This window comes from Leptosomus discolor, chromosome 15, assembly GCF_034619465.1.
Source record: "Leptosomus discolor isolate bLepDis1 chromosome 15, bLepDis1.hap2, whole genome shotgun sequence".
Taxonomy (NCBI): Eukaryota; Metazoa; Chordata; class Aves; order Leptosomiformes; family Leptosomidae; genus Leptosomus; species Leptosomus discolor.
In genome coordinates, this window is record NC_141405.1 from 14,957,308 (window position 1) to 14,978,467 (window position 21,160).

The 21,160-nt window shown below is 46.2% G+C and overlaps 1 protein-coding gene across 1 annotated transcript; it reads left to right on the forward strand.

The window, feature by feature from the left end:
• Positions 1–9,604: 9,604 nt before the first annotated feature.
• On the forward strand, positions 9,605–20,207 carry JPT1 (Jupiter microtubule associated homolog 1). The gene is made up of 5 exons (XM_086473702.1): positions 9,605–9,751; positions 12,862–13,004; positions 13,624–13,721; positions 15,607–15,634; positions 19,931–20,207. The coding sequence occupies exons 1-5, from the start codon at positions 9,696–9,698 to the stop codon at positions 20,077–20,079; spliced, it is 474 nt and encodes a 157-aa protein (XP_086329828.1). The 5' UTR covers positions 9,605–9,695; the 3' UTR covers positions 20,080–20,207.
• The last annotated feature ends 953 nt before the right edge of the window (positions 20,208–21,160 follow it).

Consider the following 21,160-nt stretch of genomic DNA (forward strand, 5'->3'; position numbering starts at 1 on the left):
CACACAAAAAAGAACCTGCTACTTTCCTCTCCAGAACTGTGCTCCCACAGGCGACACATCCACAATTAGAAAAATGAGACTTGGTTCAGCCACATCCTGACTACTGCAGTATAGTTTTCTCTCTTCTCTCTCTGATTTTTTTCCTATTCCTTCTCTTGTACATAAAGTAACTGGTGTATGTGCACAGACATAATGCATATTTTTTTTAACTAAATGGCCAATGGTATGTTTTGATCAACATTTAATGGAGATGGGGTGGGAAAACAAACTGGTTCTGTGAAAATGCCCCTTTCTCCGTTAGTGGCATGCTCCTTCTACTTTTATCTTTATATTCCAGTAAGTTATTTTGCTCTCACTGTTTAAAAACAAAAACCTTGCATACCTTGTTTGATTGGATAATTTCAATGTTTTTCTTTTATCATTGTAAAACCAAGGACAATTTTATAACTTTTTTGTACGTAGCTGTTACATGTAGAGCAATCTCTGTCTAAGTAGGGGTAAATTACTCTTTAAACAAAAATCCTAGATAGTTTTCCCTTCAAGTAAAGCGTCTTGTTGTTTAAATAAACTTCTTGTTTAAAATAACCAGTTTTCTTTATTTTTCTGTGGAATAATAGTACTCAGCACTTTGTGTTTCTTTCTCTGCAGCACTTTATGCTTCTCAGTTCTCAGCTTTGTACGCGGTAAGTAAGCATAATCCCCCTTTTACAGTCAGAAGACTGTTGGAAGTGAAAGGCTTCCTTGAGACCTCTCAGTCAGTCAGTAGTTGAACTGGAAGTAGAAGTCAGTTTTGTCGTCTTTTGATTTTATTTTTTTTGTGTGTGTGTATGATCTGCTAAGCCAAAAATGTTTGATTAGGCAAACTGCAAAGTACTGGACTACTTACTGATGCCTTTGGGTTGAACTCTTGTGTCAGTCTATAATAGAAACATCAATATTGTTGTTACAATAGCTTATTTAAAACTCTGTATTTGAATGCTTTTTGATGTAAGCATTAAGTTAAAAAAGAGCAAATAATTTCGTTAACCATTCAGTTTACCGTGGTATCAAATGGGAAATGCTTGGAAATGTAAAGCAAAAATAAAAACTTGAGTTCTGTTTTCGGGTGTATTTAGCTATGCTGGTGTGGATTCCAAGCTCTGCTTTGCCGTTGTGGTGTTCCTGCTTGTCATGGGGAGAGGCTTGAAGTACCGAAGGGAGCTAGTGACAGTGATGTTTTTCGTGAGCCTTTTCCTCAGGGCTGTTCTTGAGTTTTCTCATGGGGAAGTTTAGAGGTGGTGAAATCCGTGGACATTCATGAAAGATTATATACCTGTCTACTCAACAGCCCCAAAGCATTCTCTGATGTCCTAGCAATGTTCTAATACTAATATTTTGTAGCGTTTGCAGTAAGTTAATGCTCTTTCAGGTATTAACTTGTTAGCTGAGCTCACTTTTTGGTGGTAGTTTTTGTGATAGTTAATTTGAGAGGCGATTATTACATGCTAGGCCTGTGCCTGCTGGGCCTGGAAGTTCTTTAACTTTGTGGCAAAACGATGGGTCTGTGCATTTAGCTGATGGATAATGACCTATTCGTTTTCTGTCACAATTTTAGCTCATTTGGTATTACATTATTTGCGTCTAATGTAGCTATAAGAAAAATAACGTTTGGTTTTGGAGTTGCTTTTGACTATGTAGCTGAAGGATGTAATCTGCTGTATGCCACTGGTTTAATTCTGCTAAGCAGGTTATTTGTTATTCTGGTATCTATGTTGTAGACCTCCGTGGTATATTGCAAGGTTGGAATTCCCTGTTGTGAACAAGTGTTTTCATATCCAAACCCACAAAGGCCTGGAAAAATCTTCTTTGAAATAAAGGGTGGGGGGTGGAGGATCTATTTCAACACCTTTCATAGGTTGGACATGGAATACGTTCCTCTGGCTTTAGAATCTCTGGCTGTCGACCTGGCTAGACTTCTGATAACAGTGTATAAAATTCTTTCAACTTGATGTCATGCCAGGACTTTTCCCAGGAGAAAGCTGTCTTTATCTTGTTTGGCCAAAAAAGATGTTTGGACTTGCTTTAGTTTCTGAAGAAAGGGTGAGGTCTCCTTGAATACAGGGGTTTTTTTCAGCCCAGCTTAAGACTGTGAAGCTCAAAACCCTGTTGTATCTTGCCCGCTATTTTTCTTTCCTGAGGCAATAGAAGTCAAGTGACAGGTACCGAACAACATGCTGTCAACAACAATGTCTGAATTTCCTAAATTAGTAGAGTGGTGCTTCATCTGTCATGAACTTATGGGCAGGATTCTTGTAGTGTTCCATTAAGAAAACGAGACCATTTAACATGAATTTTGATTAGCTTACCGAAATTCCCCTGTGCAAAAATGGAAAACATAGGCGTTTGTACCTTGGAATTGATGTGGCAGCTTTGGAAATACACCTTAATTCAGCATAATTGGAGATTTCCTCTAGTGTTTAGCAACAGGCTATTAAAAAAAAGGAGAGGGGCATTGATTGCCTAAATTTTTCCATTTCTGACATCTTTCTGCTCTTCACCTGAGGTTGCGTTTCATTTCTGAAGTAATTCCTCTAACAGTGCTGAATAGTGTTTGTGTAAGATTATGGTGACTGCAATCAAAAACTGATAAAATGATCTTTTCTGAGAGGTGTTTTCTTGATAAGATAAAAATCAAGAAACTCCCAAAGATCTTAAGTGACTTGGTTTCTTAAGAGCCCCAAACATTTCATTTCCATTAATCTAGCAAACTGTTAGGTGGACTGGCACGTTCGGGTACATAACGCGTTTGTGTACACGGCAGTGCAGAAATACCAACCTTTTCTTTAAAAACTAGGTTTTTTAGAACTCTTCTTGCATGATCTTGCAAATATCCTGCTTATGACAGAACTCGTTGCTTGTCAGTACTGCTCCTCTGCTGCTAGCGAATGTACCTGTTGGTTCCTGTTTGCTGGGACCTCGGTGGTTTTGCTGTGACTTCCCTGAGGAAGCTGCTGCTAGGGATGGTGATTCAGAAGTGCTGTGAAGTACAGGGATATAAACAATTCGGATCAAATTATTTGGAGTTCACTCAGCCGTTGGGCCTGGCTCGATTTGTAACAGTTCTCATGTTTACGCTGGTAGCCTAATGGGCTACTAGAAATCCACGTGTCAGAGGATAAAGGAAAACTGGGCAAAGAGGTCTTGTCATGCTAGTTGGAGGTAAGATTTTCATGTTTATTAAACAGCTGGGGTCTTTCAGAGCCTGGGCAAATTATGTTACTACCCACAATTTTCAAATAACGTGTTCTAAAGTGTTTGCCGTGCCAGGTAGTCAGTGTTCCTCTTGTGGTTTTTAAATGTAAAAGAATGGGGTAAGTCATAATCAGATACAATAGTCTAGCGACTTCTTGTGGGTGGTAAGACCTTGCCTTGAGTGTGTGCTGGATCTTTAGTCCCTCAAACACTGTTAAGTTGTGGAATGGCCACTACTGGTTATTTAAAAAGATATAACCAAAACTGCTTGTTTCAGGCACCTAAAATAAGGCTTTTCTGTTCACGTCCAGGGGGCTGTAATGACAGATTGCAGCTAGTTTGGTGGGGCCCTTAGTCAACACCTGAACATCAGTGCGTTAGTGTGTCTGCAAGCGTGGATAATACCCACTGAACAGGGTGGGTGTGAGGATCGATGTTAAGTGGCCCGAGGTGCTGGTTCGGGAGGGGTTCTGGGAGTTCAAGGCTGTTCGGAAACGGAATATGCTGAACTGCCAAAGTGTAAGGAAATGCTGCAAGTGGTAATGTGAGAGGGATCCTTGTACTGGCATGTGGAGGTGTTCCCAACAAAAGAAAACCCTCCAAAGTAGTACTAAGAGAATTGCCGCTTCAAGATAACGGCAGTATCAAAACAGATACAGCGTCTATGCAAAGGTTATGGTCTAAGTAAGATTATTTTCTTGCAAGAATATTCCTTTCTAGGACCTTCACTTCATCAGTTCTGAGTCAGACAATGTAATCTAAGTGCTGTCGCTTTGTCTGTTGGATGCCGGTTCTATTGTGAGCTACTGCAACATTAATGAAAAGGTATAATGTGACTGGCTTAAAGAAAGAATACTTTCTATGCTTCAGCCAGTTGGAAAGAATTGAATTTCTAGGGAATAGCGATTTGTTTTCAAAGCTAAAAATGAAAAACTAGATGCGTCCGTCATCATCATCTGTTAAATTGAGAATGAACAATAAATTGAAGGATTTTTGTTGGAGTTTTACATTGTGGCCTCTTCTCAGAACACTTGTATCAGCTGGTGTGGTGGGCTGTTGTAAAGTACTAAGAGACAATCTAAAAGCATTTAAATAACTTGAATTATTCTTAATTATATTACTAATGTAATTAATACATTTCGTTCTCCGGATTATTGAGGTTTGTTCATTCTGGCTGTTAACTGGTTGCCAAACTGAATGTGTTCTGATAGTGAATAATTTAATCCTCCAATTTATCTTCCTCTTTTGTACTTAGTGTCAGAATGAATTGGTAGTGCAGCACTTCTCCCTGGTGGTTAGGATGTGGGAGTGAGGATAAACGGGAGATGGAAGACTGGATTTTGATCTCTGTTTCCAGTTTTTGGTTGGCCTTCAAGATGCTGAATTACAGAGGTTTCCTGGTTTCTTCAACTAGTAGCATGAAACTAGCAGTCTTACTCTAACGTGGAGATGCGGGAGGCCCAGCTGGTGTTTATGAACTGGTTTGAGTCCCTTTGAGAGGAAGAGTTTTCCCCTGTCCCTGAAGAACAGACAGGCTGGGGCAATGGGCAGAGGCCAACTGTATGAGCTGCAGCAAGGCCACGTGCCAGGTCCTGCCCTTGAGCCGCGACAACCCCGTGCAACGCTACAGGCTTGGGGAAGAGCGGCTGGAGAGCTGCCCGGCAGGACCTGGCGGTGCTGGTTGACAAGCGGCTGAATATGAGTCAGCAGTGTGCCCAGGTGGCCAAAAAAGCCAACGGCATCCTGGCTTGTGTTAGGAATAGTGCGGCCAGCAGGAGCAGGGAGGTGATCGTCCCCCTGTGCTCGGCGTTGGTGAGGCCGCACCTTGAACGCTGGGTGCAGTTTTGGGCCCCTCAAGACAAGACAGATGTTGAGGTGCTGCAGTGTGTCCAGAGAAGGGCAACGAAGCTGGTGAAAGGCCTAGAGAATAAATCTTAGGAAGAGCAGCTGAGGGCACCGGGGGTGTTTAGTCTTAGGAAAAGGAGGCTGAGGGGAGACCTTACTGCTCTCTACAGCTGCCTGAGAGGACATTGTGGAGAAGTAGGTGGTGGTCTCTTCTCACAGGTAGTTAATGATAGAACAAGAGGTGACGGACTCAAGCTGCACCAGGGTGGGTTTAGGCTTGAAATTAGGAAAATTTTTTTTCACTGAAAGAGTTGTTGGGCATTGGAACAGGCTTTGTTCCAGTTGCCCAGGGAGGTGGTTGAGTCACCATCCCTTAAAGGTTGTTTAGATGGGGTGCTTGGCGATACGGTCTAGGGGTGTGCTTGGTAGAGTAGGGTTGATGGTTGGGCTTGATGATCTCTGTCTTGGTTTGAAAGACAGGTGTCTGCGGAGGAAGGCAGGAGCCTCCCTTGAAATGGAAAATGCAACCCCCTTCCCTCCAAATTATTATAATTTTGAAATTAACAGGCCTTCAGGCAAAGATATGGGGAATAGGAATAACAGTTCTTTACTTATATATATATATATATATATAAAACACAAGGCAGGGAAAAAACCCAACCCCCTGGTTTACACTGCCAGAGTCAGGAATACAACCTGACACCCTGTTAGGGGGGCAGTAGCAGTCCGATAAGATGCTGGCTGCAGTCCTCCTGAAGCGATGGGTGTAGTTCTGTGGAAGCAGCGATCAGGTAAAAGAGTCTGGTCTTCCTCCGAAGGTCCAGTGGTAGGTAGGTAGCTCTTGTCCTCTGGAACTCCAGTGGGGGGAAAAACTCCTCCGGGAATCCAGCGGAAGAAGGCTGCTAGGGTGTTGGAGATTTCCGTTTTTATTTGGCATGGACTGCTTGGCTCCTTCCCCCCGGGCGGAGCATCTCACCATGGGATGGGGAGTCGTGAGGCAGTTCCTTGATGGGCCATGAACAGGAGATAGCCCAGGAGCGAGTTATCGATGGGTCAGGCGATAAGGCATTGTTGTGCCCATGAACAGGAGATAGTCCAGAGGGGGGAGGCAGGGAGCACCGCCCCACCTGGTCTCAACAGCTCCTGAAGATGGTAATGGAATACTTTTTTGGGGGAGGGCACATTTTACACTGTACCCTAGGACAATCTCAAAGGTCTTTTCCAACCTGAATGATTCTGTGAGTCTTACGAATTTCAGATTAGGCGGGAGGGATGAGGCAGGGCTGGTGGTACTATGAAGGAAGTGGGTTTGCTGTCAGCAGAGATCCCAGAAGTGATGAGGGTCAGTCGGGTGCTGTAGAAAGGCAACAGAGATGTTGGAGTTGGTGAGGAACTGCAGTGGGAATGGGAACTATGGGAAGAGCTGTAGGTTTTAACAATCCTGGAAGGCTTTGGAGTGCTGGGGAAGGACTAAGATTGGAAGCCCCAATAAGTAGTACATAGTTTCTCCTTAGGAAAGGAATTGTCTCTAGGGGACATGGACACAGAGGACTCCCTTTGTGATAAAATTTGTGCTGGTTTTGGTGGCTTAGATCCCGATCCCTTTCAGCGTCCGGTCCGTAGATCTCATTAAAGCACATCTGATGCCCTGCAAGGGCTCTTGAAGGATCACTTGGTTGAGAAAACTTCACACTTTAAGCGAACCTGGACAAGACAAAGTGGAATGAAAGGAGCTCTTTGAGGACTCTGTCAGGACACTGACTTCCCCTTCTTCCAGTGATGCTTGTCTTTTTTTCCACTAAGGAACAATGCTTTGGAGCACGCTGCCAGACTTGGTCATGCCGGCGGCCCAGACAAGAGCAGCAGGGTGACATGGCCACTCTGCTTTTCGTGTGGTTCAGAATTGCATCTCTGCAGCTCTGAGAGGAGCCTGGGCACGCTGATCCAAGCCTCCTTCCCAAACAGTAACTTACTGTTACGAACTGTGCCTGAAGATGTAGGGAGGCACCAAAGCTGGTACAACTCTTGCAAACTACGGCAGCTGCTCGGTAGGACAAACCTTTGAATCTGTAGGGTACCTGTCCTCCACTGAACTTCCACCGTGCATCCATCGCTTGGATGCAAAAGCCTTTGACAGCTGCAAATCCAGCTGTAACAAGGATTATTTACTAGCTGACGCTTTCTGCCTTCCCCTGTGAATGAATCGGGGGAAGAAAAGACAAGACTGAGTCAAAAGCTCCTTTTTTGTATGATGAGCTTGGAGTCAAGAGTGCTCTTTGTGCCTGTGCAGTAGCAGAGACCGGCAAGAAGAAACCCGTGGTCATGGGAGGATCACCAAGCTGAGGCTTTTCTCAAAGCAATGGTATCTCTCCTTGCCTAACCCTTGCATTTCCTAGAGTCTTGTTCGGAATTCCAGATGGGTTTTGCATTCGTTGCTGGTTGAATTTCAACAACAGGTGGAATTGTTTGGTGTCTGAGGTTTTTCAAACAGCTGCTGAGAATTGTTCTGGTCAAATGTCATCATCCTGGGAAGGATCCTAAGCCCGGTTTCTGTAGCTATCCTTGTAAAACCCTTCATCTTGTTACGGGTAAATAATCAGCAAAGCAGCTTTTGCTTAAAGACTATCCTGCAGTCAGGACTGTCTTGAGAGATCAGTGGGGTCCCTTGGAAATACTGAAGGTTTAGAATTTTAAAGCTGCATGTTAAAACCGGCTTTGTCAGAGGGAACAGGTTTTTCTTCATCTTGTCTTTAAAAGAAATGGCTCTGTATGTCTCAGGGGTACAAATTTAAGAGTCAAATCCTGTGGGTTTGAATAAGAAGTGTTTAGATGACAAAATACTTTTGAAGGGTCCTGAGAGAGCAGGTGTTTACCTGTGTGCAAGTAGGTATCATTTGACTTCTTAATGCCCAAGCCTAAGGGATAATAGAATTAAAACAACTGTGTCATGTTACTTAAAATTTCCCTTTAATCTACCTTTAGAAAGATGTGATGAGACTGGATTCCCTCAGGACCTAAATAGTGGTTGGGGCTTTTTTTTTTTTTTAATCAAGCAATTTTTTATAGATCCTGGGTTAGGAAAGGTAGAATACTGTGGTCCTGTTTGTGTAGTTTTCGCAGCTCAGCTCTTTCCTGAGTTGTGATGAGACTGGTAATAATTCGGACACTTGACTTCATGTTGTACACAGAGTGAAGCAGCACAAAGAAAGCTTGCGTTTTCCAAACCAAAAAGAAACATTTTTTAGAGAAACATGTTTTGGGGGTATTGAAGGCTTTTATTGGTACAAACTGGGAGGGGTGGATAGAACAGAAAGGGGGTTTCTTTCCCCCTTCTCCCTCCTTTAGGCAAGTACGAATTAAAATAACATCTGCAGTGGGAGGTCCTGATGCATTCGTTTTGGAGCAAAAGCTGTGGTGATCTGGGAAGCATCTGTTGGTCTGAAAGTTGCAGGGAGTTCAGGAAGCTCCCAGTCACCAAATCAAAAGCGGATTTGACAGACAGGTCAACAGCCAACATCTGGTAATTTAAATTCTCTGCTGTGAGTTTTGTGCTGGCCCTTGGTGGAAGATACAGGGCGCAGGAGCATGTAGCCTCATGGTTTTAAGACACAGGTGAGCAGCGTTGCAGGGCTTTGTGCTCCACCTACCATAGATGTTCTGGGCCTCGCCTAATTTTTACGGAAGAATCCACTGCTCCGAAATCCTCTGATATTGCAGATTGTTTTGTTCCACCACGTCCTGTGAGGTGACAGCGTTTCACACCAGCCCTGTGTGTGTCTGCAGGCCGTTGGCTGTGCGTCGGTCCTCGTTGGAGCCAACCTTTTGATGCCGCAGTGGCCTTGTGCGGACACCTTCGGCGCCTTGGTGGCCTCCATAGCGTTCATCCGTGTGCTCTGGAGTGGTGCCACGACACTGCTCGGAGGCAACTTTAAGGCTGGCCTGGGCCGGGCCGCCTCCCGGCGTGGCCGTAGGTGTGAGGGAGCGGGGATGGCCGGGCGGAGCGCCGGGGGTGGGCGCTGGGGGTCCGGGGGTACCGGAGGTGCCGGCCTTGGGGGTGGCTCTGGGGGCGGGCGGGGCCCCCAGGGGTGTTGCCGGGGGGGGGCGGGGCCCGCCCCTCGCCTGGGCGCTCCTCGCGGCGCGGCCTCCTCTCACGAGGGAAACGGCACCGAGACTTTTGTCTCGCCTCATGGGTGGCTTAGCCAATCACAGCTCACCGGAGATGAGCGACGGGCCTCCCGCCAATTATCAACAAAGGGCGCCGCCACCCCGGCGAGGCCAATCACGGCAGAGCAGACGTATTGCTTCACCAATGAGCTGCTACAGATGAGGCAAGGTGCCTCAGAATAGACGGTGAGGCGGGCCAAAGGGCAGAGTGGCAGGGCGCGGTCAAATAGAAGCTCGCAATAGGGTTTGAACCGCCCAATGAGGACGCTGTAGGGAGGCGGGCCTTAAGGTGGGTATAAAAGGCGCTGCCGGTGCGGGCGGCGGCCGCAGTTGTCACCGGCAGCGGCAGGGCAAGGCGTAGAGGGGGAGGGTGGTGCGTTCCCGGGACCGTCACTCCCCGCTGGCCTCTCAACGGAGCCCTTTCCCCTTCGTCCGTCTCCTCCGTCCCTGCCGCCATGACCACCACGACCACCTTTTCGGGCATGGATCCCAGTGGCAGGAACAGCTCCAGGTCCGGCGAGGGCTCGGGGGCCGTTAGGACCATTAGGGCGGTGGGGCTGAGGGCGTTCGCGGCGGGGCCGTCACTCCCCCTCGCCCGGAGGGCCCGGCAGGGCGTGCACCCGGCGGCTCTGAGTGGGGGTGGCGGGAAGCGAGGCGTGGTGCCGGGGCGGGTGGGAGCGGCCGGCGCTGGCCGGGTAGAGGCTCGGAGTGTCCGGTTCCTCTTCGCCGTTCCTCGGCCCCTGCCGGGCGGGTCGGCAGGAGGCGGGGGCGGCCGCACCCACCCGGGGGCAGCGGGCTGGCTGTCGGCTCGGCGAGACAGCTGCGCTGCGGGGGGGGGGGGGTGGGGGTGGGGGGTGGGTGGCGGTGGGGAGGCGCGGGGGGGGGGGGGGGGGCGGGCAGGCCGTGTCCGTGCCCGTGCCCTGCCGCAGCTGCCCGGGGAGACGGGGGGGGTGTGGGAGCTGCAGGGGTGGGAGCTGCCGAGACCCACCCCGGGCTGCTCGGGTGTGCGTGTGCGTCCGCGTCCCTGCCTCTTCCTAACAAAGAAGGGAGGCGACTCCCTGCTTCGCTGCGCGGCCACGCCGCCCCATCGCGGGGGGGAGGTGGGGGGCCAGACCCACGCTGCTCCCCTCCTCTGCCCGCCGCCTTCCCTTCCCCGCGGCTGCGAACACCGTCCTTACCCCTCGGCCTGGCGGAGCAGCCCCGGAGGCTGCCGCGTTCTGGGTGGGGCCGAGCGGGCTCCATTGTCTGCTCTCCCCGGCCTCCCACCTGCCCGCCTCGGCGGGAGCCCGCGGCTCGGCCGGTGTCGCGCCCCGCCCGCGGCTCCGTCCCCGCACGCCGCTGCGCTCGGCGGTCGCCCGGTCCCTCGCCCTGCCCGGCGTGGCCGTTGTGTTGAGCTGCTGCCGCTTCGACCGGCGGCTTCGCAGGCAGCGTGCTCGGGGGTGGGGGGCTGTGGCCTGCCTCGAAACAAAGAAAACTTGGCAGGTACGTCTGGCGGAGGAGATGCGCGGCACTTCGCCGGGCACCCGCGTTTGTGCAGGAGGAACGGCTGGCTTGGAGAGGGTCGTGTCGTTTTTTCAAGCTGTCGTGTGTTTTTGTTTTTTTTTTTCTGTGAGGTTTTGGCCTGACAAAGGAGATGCTTCCTGTTCGCTTTTAGCTTTTTGGGGTGCGTTTTAAAACAAAGCGGGTAAAAAAAAAAACCCAAAACCAAACCCTTTACAAGAGTGCTCCCTGGATGGAGGTGTGGATGAATTGTCAGTATACATCACTGGGCATCAGGTGCAATTTTAAGAGCAGTTCATTGCTCGGAGTGTTAAATGTGGCTTTGATGAAGCAGGTTACAACATCTTGAGGTTGTGAGAGGCTTCTAATAAAATCTGTCAGCCTTTAGCTGAGGTTGGCAAGAGGGATTGTTCCTCTTTAACAGTTTGAGTGATGGCTTTTTTCCTTCAATTGCCTCTTCTGTTAATTTCATTAAGGCCGTCAGTGGAAACTGTTGTGCCGTTAAGAGACTACTGGTTTCGCGACTCTAGTAAAATAAAGGTGATCTAAGATGTGGGAACAAGCCCTCCTTTGAACAGACTGTTCTTCAAATTAGTAAGTGCAGCACACCTAACTAAGAAAATAAACCTTCTACATGGGGACATTTGCTCTGGGAAAAAAGATAAGGGAGCGATTCATTCAAGACCATTATACCATATCTCTTGAGTCAGAAGGGAGACAAAGCAAGTAATAAAAATGTTCTGGATTTTTAAAACGTACTATACAATCTCCTGGGATCCTCCTATTAGCAGCTGAGCGTTAGTAATTGGAACTTTGGAGAAGAATTTTGTAAGGAAAAGTAGTTTGCCCGTTAGGTAGCGGTAAATATCCATGCCACACACCTTTGTGAATTTTTCTTGCTGTTGTGGTGTTTGAGCTCTATAGGCTGCGGAAGTGTTTTTGTGTTGGATCTGGAATGAAAGGGGCACAAAGTCTCAAAAGATCTGAAAGCTTTTACCAGTGGTGATGATGCTGTAAAATCAGACCCGTTCTTTGTGTTGAATTCCTGGGTTTGGTGCATTAACAGGCTGTGTACTCTTTTTCTGTCATGAAGTTCTAGCTTTATTAGATTATTTTTAAAGAAGAGGATGTGTGCACCATCCCTGGCTTGTTCTGGTCTTCGTTTCAGAGCACTGGATGCCTTGAAAGCCCAGCTCTGTTGGTGTACTTGCATCTCTCTGGGACTTACATGTTTTATTCTCCTGGCTTTTGTATGGCTCCTCCAGCTAACACACCAGCTGTGAAAAGATCTCATGCTTAAGAAAATAAGATCTGAAGGAATTTACATTTAAGATTTATTTTGCTGCTGTTAATTTTGGTTGATTTCTGCAAGTTGGAAAGCAAACCGCAATGTAGCTCATGAAGTACCAAGCAGGCTTCTTTTGTGCCTGTCTCAGAAGATTGCTAGATTTAGGTTATATATCTGGAGCTTTGTACACGTCTCTCTCCTAATAATAGTCTAACTTAAAATGGTTTAATTGCACTTTTAAAGTCTGGTCCAGTAGCATGCTGCAGACTGGAGGGTTTTTCTGATGAAACAAATCTAGATAAAGGCTGCAGCCCCAGTCATCAGTGATGCAACCAGTGCTTTGGCTTATGTGCCAAACTTCTGTCTTTCCTGTGCTGCCAGTCTGAAGATTAACGTCAGCCTTCTCAGGGTTCTCTTTAAAAAGCTGGAATTTGAAATGCCCATGGACTTAAAAATTTTTTTTTAATTGGCTCGGATCGAAGACTGGTAGCTGCAGCTCTTGTTGACACCAAATGAAGCCAGGGCACAAGTAGAGCGCAGGAGTGTGTTATTTTTGTAAGTGTCGCTAAAGAGAAGAGTAGTGGAGATACAATGCCTGGGTCGAAGGCTGGCAGGCAGCTTACCTTTGTAGTTCAAATTAGGCACTGAAGGCTTGATGGGCTGTGTCATTTGTTAAAGCCACTGCGTAATACAGTCATCTCACATTTGGAGAGGATTTAGTCTGCGTGACTGCCCGTTACAAGAGCCAACAGGGATCTCTTGGCTGGTTTCGTACGTTGGAGTGCAGCTTGGTAAGGGTACGCGCAAGGTTGTAAAGCTGACTCTCTCTCCAGAGTGCTGCGTCCTCCTGGTGGCGGCTCCAACTTTTCCTTGGGGTTTGATGAACCAAAAGAACAACCTGTGCGAAGGAACAAAATGGCATCCAGCATCTTTGGAACTCCTGAAGAAAACCCACCTTCCTGGGCTAAATCATCGGGTAAGAACTTCGTGCTTTGTTTCCAGAACTGCTGACGTGCATGAACTTATTTTTTGTATCAGCCTGAAGCTGCTGGTGGCTCAGTGTGGAAAACCAGAGTTTGCTTCCTGCTGGGTAGTTTAGGGCTAGAAATGGTGTCTGCTTGTGTGGGACTCTATTTCTGATAAGCAAGTCTTGGGTGTAGAAGTTGCAAGCAGAGAATTGTATTTTGGATGCAATTTCTCCAAGTCAAGTCACACAGTAAGGTGGACTTGTGTCTTCGTATTTGGAGTAGCACCGATTGCTCTTAATAATTCAGGGGAAGTTTAGCTTTGTGTTGGACTCGCAGCTGGGATTAGCTTCCATTTCTGCAGAGCGCTGGCACCATGGATGGCCTTGGCACCCTGGGTTCTGTCTGTTTACATGACACCCTCAACTGCATGGGGTGCTGTTGTAAGACATAACTTGCGAGTTATTATCTGAAGGACCAGGACTTCTTAGAATGACAAAACTTTAATTTAAAAAAGCAAAGAAAACCCCCCCAAACCACCAGGCTTCCCCCCAAACCCCTGACTATTTATGATCTGCTTTCCCAGTAAGTTTATCTTGCAGCCTGATTAGAATCAATCTCTGCTTATAGGGACTAAGCCAGGTGAAATCAGAGACGACTGTGAATCCTCTGGACCACAAAGAACAAACTCAACTGATGCAAACTGTGGAGACTTTGTAGATCCCAAGGTCAGTACATTAGCTGTGAAGAGCCTGATAATGGGACAATTCACGCTCTGTGTGCGATTGCTTTATCACCGATGTTCACACAGTTGGAAGCATTGTAGGATTTGAAGCCTTATTCTCAAATCTGTTTTTTTTCCTGAAGGTTCTCTTCCATGTGATAAGTCTTCCAGTATGTGGATGATCCTTTTTTCTAAAAAGACCTACTTTGTAGAGCTCTTAACTCTTCTTATTGATGAGACAGTAGATTTTTACAAACAATAGTTACCTACAACGAACTCTGTGTGGGCCTGACAAAGGACTTGGTTTCACATCCCAACAAGTTCTTACCTCAGTAGCCTGGATGCTTGTTTTATTTCTGTTTCTGTCTTTATTAACACCATCAGGTGTGGTACTTTCTATATAAACTGTCTACTTGGTAGCAATATGGAGCATGATTTGTAGCGTTAATGTGGGATTTGCTAGATGTAGGATTACGTTTACTGGGAAAAACAGGATGAAGAGTATAATTTCTCTGAATTTAGAAAAACAGGAACCTAGGGTAGGCTGCACTTGCATGAACTGGTTCTAGAAGTAAAAAGAAACCTTGTTCTTTAAAGCTCTTCAGCTTTAGGCTTTCTGAAAAGAATGGGGTAGGTGAACTGTTGATAGCAAATGCTGTGGCAGGTACCTTTCGCCTCAAGGGTTATAAACAGCAAGTTCTATTTTGATAAGTGGCATCGATCATCACTACCCATTTTTGTTATTAATAGGCACTCTGAGCTACAAAACTTCTTTGTTGCAGAAAATGTCTTGTTCCAATTTAGCGAATAAAAATGAGATGAAATTTATAGCTGCTACCACAGAAAACAAAAATAAACTGTTTAGTCCAATTCTGTTTTCTGCTTAAATGTTGTTTACCATTGCTGTGATTCTCAGCTTTGCAAACAGATTCTTCCAACGTGGAATATCTTAATTTTATGCAGTAGTTACAAAGGGCAGAAGCTGGAACTAGTGTACTGCAGCCCAGTGAGATTTAAGGCGATACATTTGTGTGAGTTTCTGTGGATTTAGATCCTGATGACTGCAGTTTCTCTATGTAATTAACAATGTTAAACCTATGATAAAACCTCATGCTGTTGGGGAGCCTTGGCTGCTGCTGGAAGGCTTTGTATCTTTGTGTCAAGTTGCAGCCTGTGAACAGGTTCAGTATGAAAAGAATGTTTAGCTGTTCATGGAGTGAAGGAAACTTTATCAGTAACACTGCAAACAAACTGATCTGTGTTTCAGAGATGAAGTTAAATATCCTTTTTAGAACGAATGCTCTTGACCTTGCTGACAGATAAATGTTTGGTGTTGGAAAGTTGCTTGGCAGAAAGGACACTGAGCTGCTGCTAATTGCTTACAGTATAACTTTCTTGTCACTGCTGCTCAGCAGTTACAATGTTCTGGTTACTGTCAGTGCTGCCTGGTGTAGGATGCGGTGTATAATAAAGTGTTCTTGCCCACCCACGTCCCCCCCAGTGTGGGAATACCAAGTGTGCTGCATGTTGCAGGTCATCGGGATTGCTTCTGTGGTATCGGTCTGTTCAAACTTTCAGAAGTACGTTGGGTAAATAAACAGCTGATGAACTTGCGTTAGTCACTCCCTAGGAACTGGCGCTTATAAATCCATACGATTAATCTGCAGAAATAATGTCTGCAGAACCCACCGTGCTGCTCGGATACCTGTCCCTGGGAGCCTGCTGCTGGTCTCAAAGTGCTTCATTGGGTCTGTCACTCAGAAAGTGCTGGTGGATGGAGCAGTGTGCCCAGCCGCTGTGGTCGTAACGTGGAGTACTGAGCACCCTCTTGATGGAAGGGGAAAATACATGGTGAAGTGTGAGATCTAATGTGTTTCTCTCTCTTCCAGGGAGGAGATGGTGGTGGTGAAATTTCCGGTGAGTAATTCTTTTGGACTCTTCTAGTGAAAGCCTTTTGGAGTTAGGGGTTTTTGAAATAGAAGAGGATATAGGATTTATAAACGGTCCTGTATTAGGAGAGAGACGGCTTGGAGTTGTTCCTTGAATCCATCAGATCAATAATGTGACCTGACTGCTTCAGTGGAAGTGTGGATATGGAATGAAATGGCGGAGTGCCTGTTAGTCACCAGGTTAAAAATGAGAGCAGTCCTGTTCATTTGTTTTGCCGGCAGCAGTTGGTGTCAAGATTTGTTTAAGTCCTAGAAGGCAAGGTGGGTACCCTCTTTCAAAGAGTACGGTGATTGAAAGACTATGCTACTGTTGTAGTAGCTTATACTTAGATAATACAGGCAACTTAATTGATTTTGGTTACTTCTTTCCTGTTGTCTTCTCCACTACGGTCACAGAAATGCTCAAACCCAGCTGCTGCATGTGGAAGTGTCTGCATTAACTAGCTTTTAAGTTCCTGTCGCTTTTTAAATGCTGATTTTTGCCAAGGAAGTTCATATGCATACTGCAAACTGCATGTAAACAGAGGCATTTCCCCCAGCAGCAGGCATGTTAGCCTTGAAGTGTTTGTTTCTAGCTCTGAGGCTGGAAATCTCTCCTTTGTAAGATTCACCTTAAGAATAGCTCACTTCCTGAGGAGAGGAGTGTACTCCCGTGTTGACTGCAAGCAGTGCTGCTTTCAACACCTCAGAGTTGTGGGTGATCACTAAAGCCATTAGCAGCTCCATGTCCTGAAAAGACTTCTACTGGGAGGGTGAGAGTTTTTCCAGAACGTTTTTAACTACCTCTAAGTGGTATCTGTGCCCAAAATAAGTCTCGCTTCTTTAGCAGGCTGCTTCGAATCAAACTACACAGGCTTCTCTAGTATTTCTTTCCCATGTCTGTCTCATCTTACTTAGTGCTGTAGGCATCTAGAGTTTACGTCTCAAGTAGGAGGATGTGGTTTGATAATAGAAGTAAACTGATCTAAGGGCTCCGCTGCTTCTCCTGGTGCTTGTTTAAACCAGCTCACCCTGGGGTCAGATGAGAGCCTGCAAGCAGCGGTGAGGGAGGAAGGGATGGGATGGGAGGAGGCAGAAATAGGGCTGCCTGGGTTAGCAACAGCTGACTGAGACTTTGAGTACAGAGTTGTATTCCTGACTCTTAGAAAAAGTTTGCATTTTCACAGGTGTCGTATTTGTTGGCTTTTGGTTTGTTTCTGGTAGGTGACAGTGAGGGAAGTTCTTAGCAAGTACCAAGTAGATGTATGCTGGGAGGGGGTTTAGAGAAAAAAGTGTTACCGGAAGGTAACTGGGATGGGTTTCTGTTGTGGCCATGACTAAAAATTAACTTTCTGAAGATGGTCAAGATGAAATAAAAATGAAAGGCAAGGGTTTGAATGTTAAACTTCCACTGATGGTACTTGGGAAGGATCAGAAAGTTAATGCTTCCTGAAATGACGTCTGTGGCAGATGCCTTGAGAATCCTGGTGAATTGTTAAATTAATTTCTACCATTGATAGCTTTTGGTATCGTAGCTTAATGGAGCACAGAGTCTTGCTGAGCTAGCAGTGTCACTCCATCACTTGGTCGTCCTGCTGTGTGAGATGGCAGGCATGTGCTGGTGAACGTCCTGCCTGTCACACACGTGATTTTTGTACTTGATGTTGGAGAATAGTTTCTGGGGTTTGAAAGGGGCTGAGTGAATACACCTCCAAGTAAAAACTGTCTGCTTACAAGTTCGCAGGTTAACTAGATTCTTAATAGGTTTCCATCATTAAAAAAAAATGTTAAGTCTTTTGAATTTGGAAATCATTTTCTTTATGTAACTGATTACAAAACCCCAAGTAGGCGTCGGGTGGGGTATGCATATTTATTAATTATGAAACAAGAAAACTTGCTCCTTCTGCAGCAGTGCTCTTTGCTTCCTCTTTGGAAGCTGTAGTCCCTTTCTGTGCATCAAAGTTTCCAGTGGTTTGTGGTATACTCAATAGAAAGCTGTTTTGGAGACTATACCCTTTTCTGATAAGGGAAGAACTTTAACGCTTGATCCGATCCTGTTGCGTTTACCACTTGAGTTCTTAGGTTGGCAAACTTATCTATACCTTGGTTATGTGGGAAGTACTAATATGTGTATCAGCTGGCTACACAAGCCTCTAAATGCTATAGAAACTTCCCCCCCAAGTCAGCTGAGGTCGTAATTCTTGTTTCTTTTGTGATTCAGTTAACGCTGTGTACTTAATGAATGTGGCTAGCTAAGGAGAACTAGCCAGCCCTCGATAGACTGTCACCAATGACCGACTTTACATGATCCACGGGAAGGTGGAGTCTGGCATTTGCTGGGCAGATCATCATCATGAGCGCTGCACGGTCCTGGGGCTGTCTGCGGGAGGCAGGGACAATGGCGCATTCAGCGCTGCGAGCGGGGGCACGGCCGTGGCTGTTCTCGGCTTGCTGAGTAAGCAGGCAGTGGGTGCGTGAGCTACGGCAGCTTCGAGCTGAAAACTTCCTATTAACTGTTCTGTTCAGACTGTGGATATTGCTGGTTGCAGGGGGGCTGTACGAAGCTGCTGGGCTGCTTTGCGGTGGTTGTAAGTGTAGATACAGGGTGTTCAGTGGGCATGAGTGGGTTTTCAGCGTTTCTGATCAAATTCTGCATCAAAGAATATTGAACAAAAACCTGAGTCGCGACAAGATGGGAGGAAAGCTGCTCCTGTGGATAGGAAGGTAGCGAAAGAATAGGAGGCAAAGGGTGGGGCTTAGTGATTGCTTTTCAGGTTGGAAAAATGAGCCATGGGAAGTGATGCTGGGGCTGGTTTTGTTCAGCGCCCTCATCCATGACCTGGAAAAGGTAATGAACTGTGAAGCCTCCAGTTTTGTTGGTGATATTAGGTCTTTCAAGTAGTCAAATTGTGCTGATGGTCAGAAAAATCTCACTGTCGGAAGGTCTAAACTAAACAAGGTAGGCAGGTAAAAAGGTGGCAGAATGATTTTGTATAAGTAAGTAGAAAGTAAGGCATCTAGGGGGACAAAAACCCCAACACCTAAACCACGCCAGTCTTGTGTTCAGGATCTGCCTTGGGTCTTACTACTGAAAGTTCTCCGAAATGTTTGGAGGCACCAGCGAAATACTGAATGTCATCAGGGAGGGAATGGGAAACAAGGCCGCATTTTGCCTCTGTAAACAATGACGTACCCACATCTTGAGTCGTGTATACAGTCCTCGAAACGTAAAGACCAGCAGGTTGTAGTGGAGGTAAACAAGGGACAGAGGAAGGAGGGTGCAGGAGCTGCCTTAGGAGGAGAGGCTAAAATAGCTGTGCCTCTTCAGTGTGAAGAGAAGGCTGGGGCAGAGGGAATGTGGTCAAGATTTCTGAAGTCACGAAGGTGGTGGTGAAGGTGGACGTGCAGCTGTTCCCTGAATCCTCCAAACCAAGAACCTGGTGATCATCAGATAAAACAAAGGGGTCTGTTAAAAACCGGTGCGGTCCATCTGCACAGAGCTGGCGGCGCAGCTTCGCTCCCCTCACCCCCCCCAGGTATCCGGGCCTCCTTGGTGGTGATTTGGGCCTTTGGCTCATAACTGATGGTGTTAATCCATAAAAATGTGAGATGCTAATGTACTTGCTGTGCTCCTTAATTAATTGTCAACGAAGCAGATACATTAGTTATTTGCTGCTACAGTATCTAAAGTGCTTCCTGTGAAGAATTCCTTCTGTGTCCTGTCTGCACTTGTGGTTGTTCAGAAGTATTTAAGATAGATTAAACTATCATGTGCTTTCCAGGGAGCGTACAATGCATGGCTCTTCCCTCGTCTCTTCTCTGTGAAGCCTCAGAAGTGTCTGTCAGATCCTCTCCCCTCTAGTTACGGAATTGGGAATGTAGTTTGAATCTGAGCTCTTGCTTACACATACTGGTGCTTCTGTGACTTGGGTTCCAGCACCTGCTCAGACTTGAGTTACAATAGTCACAGTCACACACTGACTGATACGTACAAGACTTAAGCTGCTTGTCATTTAAAAAAAAGGAAAAAAAAAAAAAAAGAAATTGCTGGGATCCCCTAAGCAGCTGAAGGAACGTAGCTCTTGAATGCCTGAGATTGAGCTGCAAGGCATCGGAGTTCATCTGAAAAACACTTCAGAGGGCTGAAGCCCACCCTGCCAGCAGGTTACAGCAGCACTCTGAGTTTCTGGAGAAAACTTAGAGGCGCTGATCTTCTGCTTAAGCCAGCAAAATGCCTGGCTTTCCTCATCCCCATCAAACACTTTAAAAGCTTCTTTTCTTCTAGAAAACACTGAGGCTGATGTAGAAGCTGCCCCAGGTCAGAATGAAGAAAAATCCCTGCCTGCTGCACCTGTTCCTAGCCCAGTAGCACCAGCACCTGCACCGTCCAGGAGAAATCCACCCGGTGGCAAGTCCAGCCTAGTCCTCGGTTAAACCTTTCCCTTCCTGACTGTTTTGAACTCGTGTCTGTTTCTTTCCCCCATGCTTGTGAACTGCACAACTTGAGCCTGACTGTACATCTCAAATTTCTTTCATTAAAAAGAAGCACTTTATGTACTCCATCTTTTTTCGAGATCAAGGTTTTTTTTCCACTTCTGTCCAGTGTTTCCCCCAGATCTACTGGAAGTGACATGAGTGTTTTCTAGTGATAGACTTGAGGGAAAGCTTTATGAAGTCTAGTAACGTAATTCAAAGGAGAGTAGATTGGTTCTAAGTGTGCTTAGAGGGTTTTTGTACTGAGATTTTTTTAGAACCCCTTAGCTTTACAAGGGTCTAGAGTCCTGGTTAAACAGGCCAGCGAACAATCAGCAAGAGCAGTCCCTTCCTCCACATGTGGGCTTTGGGGATCTTAAAGGCTTCATTGACTGCATGTGGTAAATGCCTTGAGCCCTGCTGTGCCATATAAATCCTAAAGTGGTTAGTGTACACCATGCTGCCTTCAAAAAACAAACAAAAAAATCTTGATACTGGACTACCATGAAGCAGGGTATGTGCCAAATAGAGGGCTGATGACCAGAGCCACCTGGCCTGATGCTAGGAGGGGATTTACTCAGTAAAGGTGGAGTGGATCATATAAATAAATAAAAAAATTACAGGGCATTTTTTTTACAACTGACTCAATGCTGTGCATGATCATGCTGGTGCTTGACCATGAGGTGAAAATCTCATCCTTTAAAGTGTGTGTTGTAATTTCACAAAGCTGGACTGTTGCTTAAAAGTAAATAATATAGAAATTTTGAAGCAGTGTTTCCTGTGTGGGTTTTATTTCATGGGTTTTGGTTTTGCTTTGTTCTCAGTTCTTGTCTCAGCCGATCTGCGCTGCTCTAATAGAGGTGGAACGCAGCAGAGGAGGAGAGTTCTTATACCTGGCCTGAGGTCACCATCACCTGCCGTCTTCCCCTGAAGAAAGTGTCTGACTTTTACCTCATTGTTTTTGTCTTCTAGATCAGAGAAGCGTGGAATATGGCTTGGTATATCTAACCTGTTTTATCCAAAATACTTGTTTCTCAAGGAA

Excerpts from the sequence above, each read along its gene's own strand:
- JPT1 (XM_086473702.1), top strand. The coding sequence starts at position 9,696 with ATGACCACCACGACCACCTTTTCGGGCATGGATCCCAGTGGCAGGAAC. Across the intron at positions 9,752-12,861 it reads AGTGGCAGGAACAGCTCCAG|AGTGCTGCGTCCTCCTGGTG; the intron begins GTCCGGCGAGGG and ends CTCTCTCTCCAG. Across the intron at positions 13,005-13,623 it reads TTCCTGGGCTAAATCATCGG|GGACTAAGCCAGGTGAAATC; the intron begins GTAAGAACTTCG and ends CTCTGCTTATAG.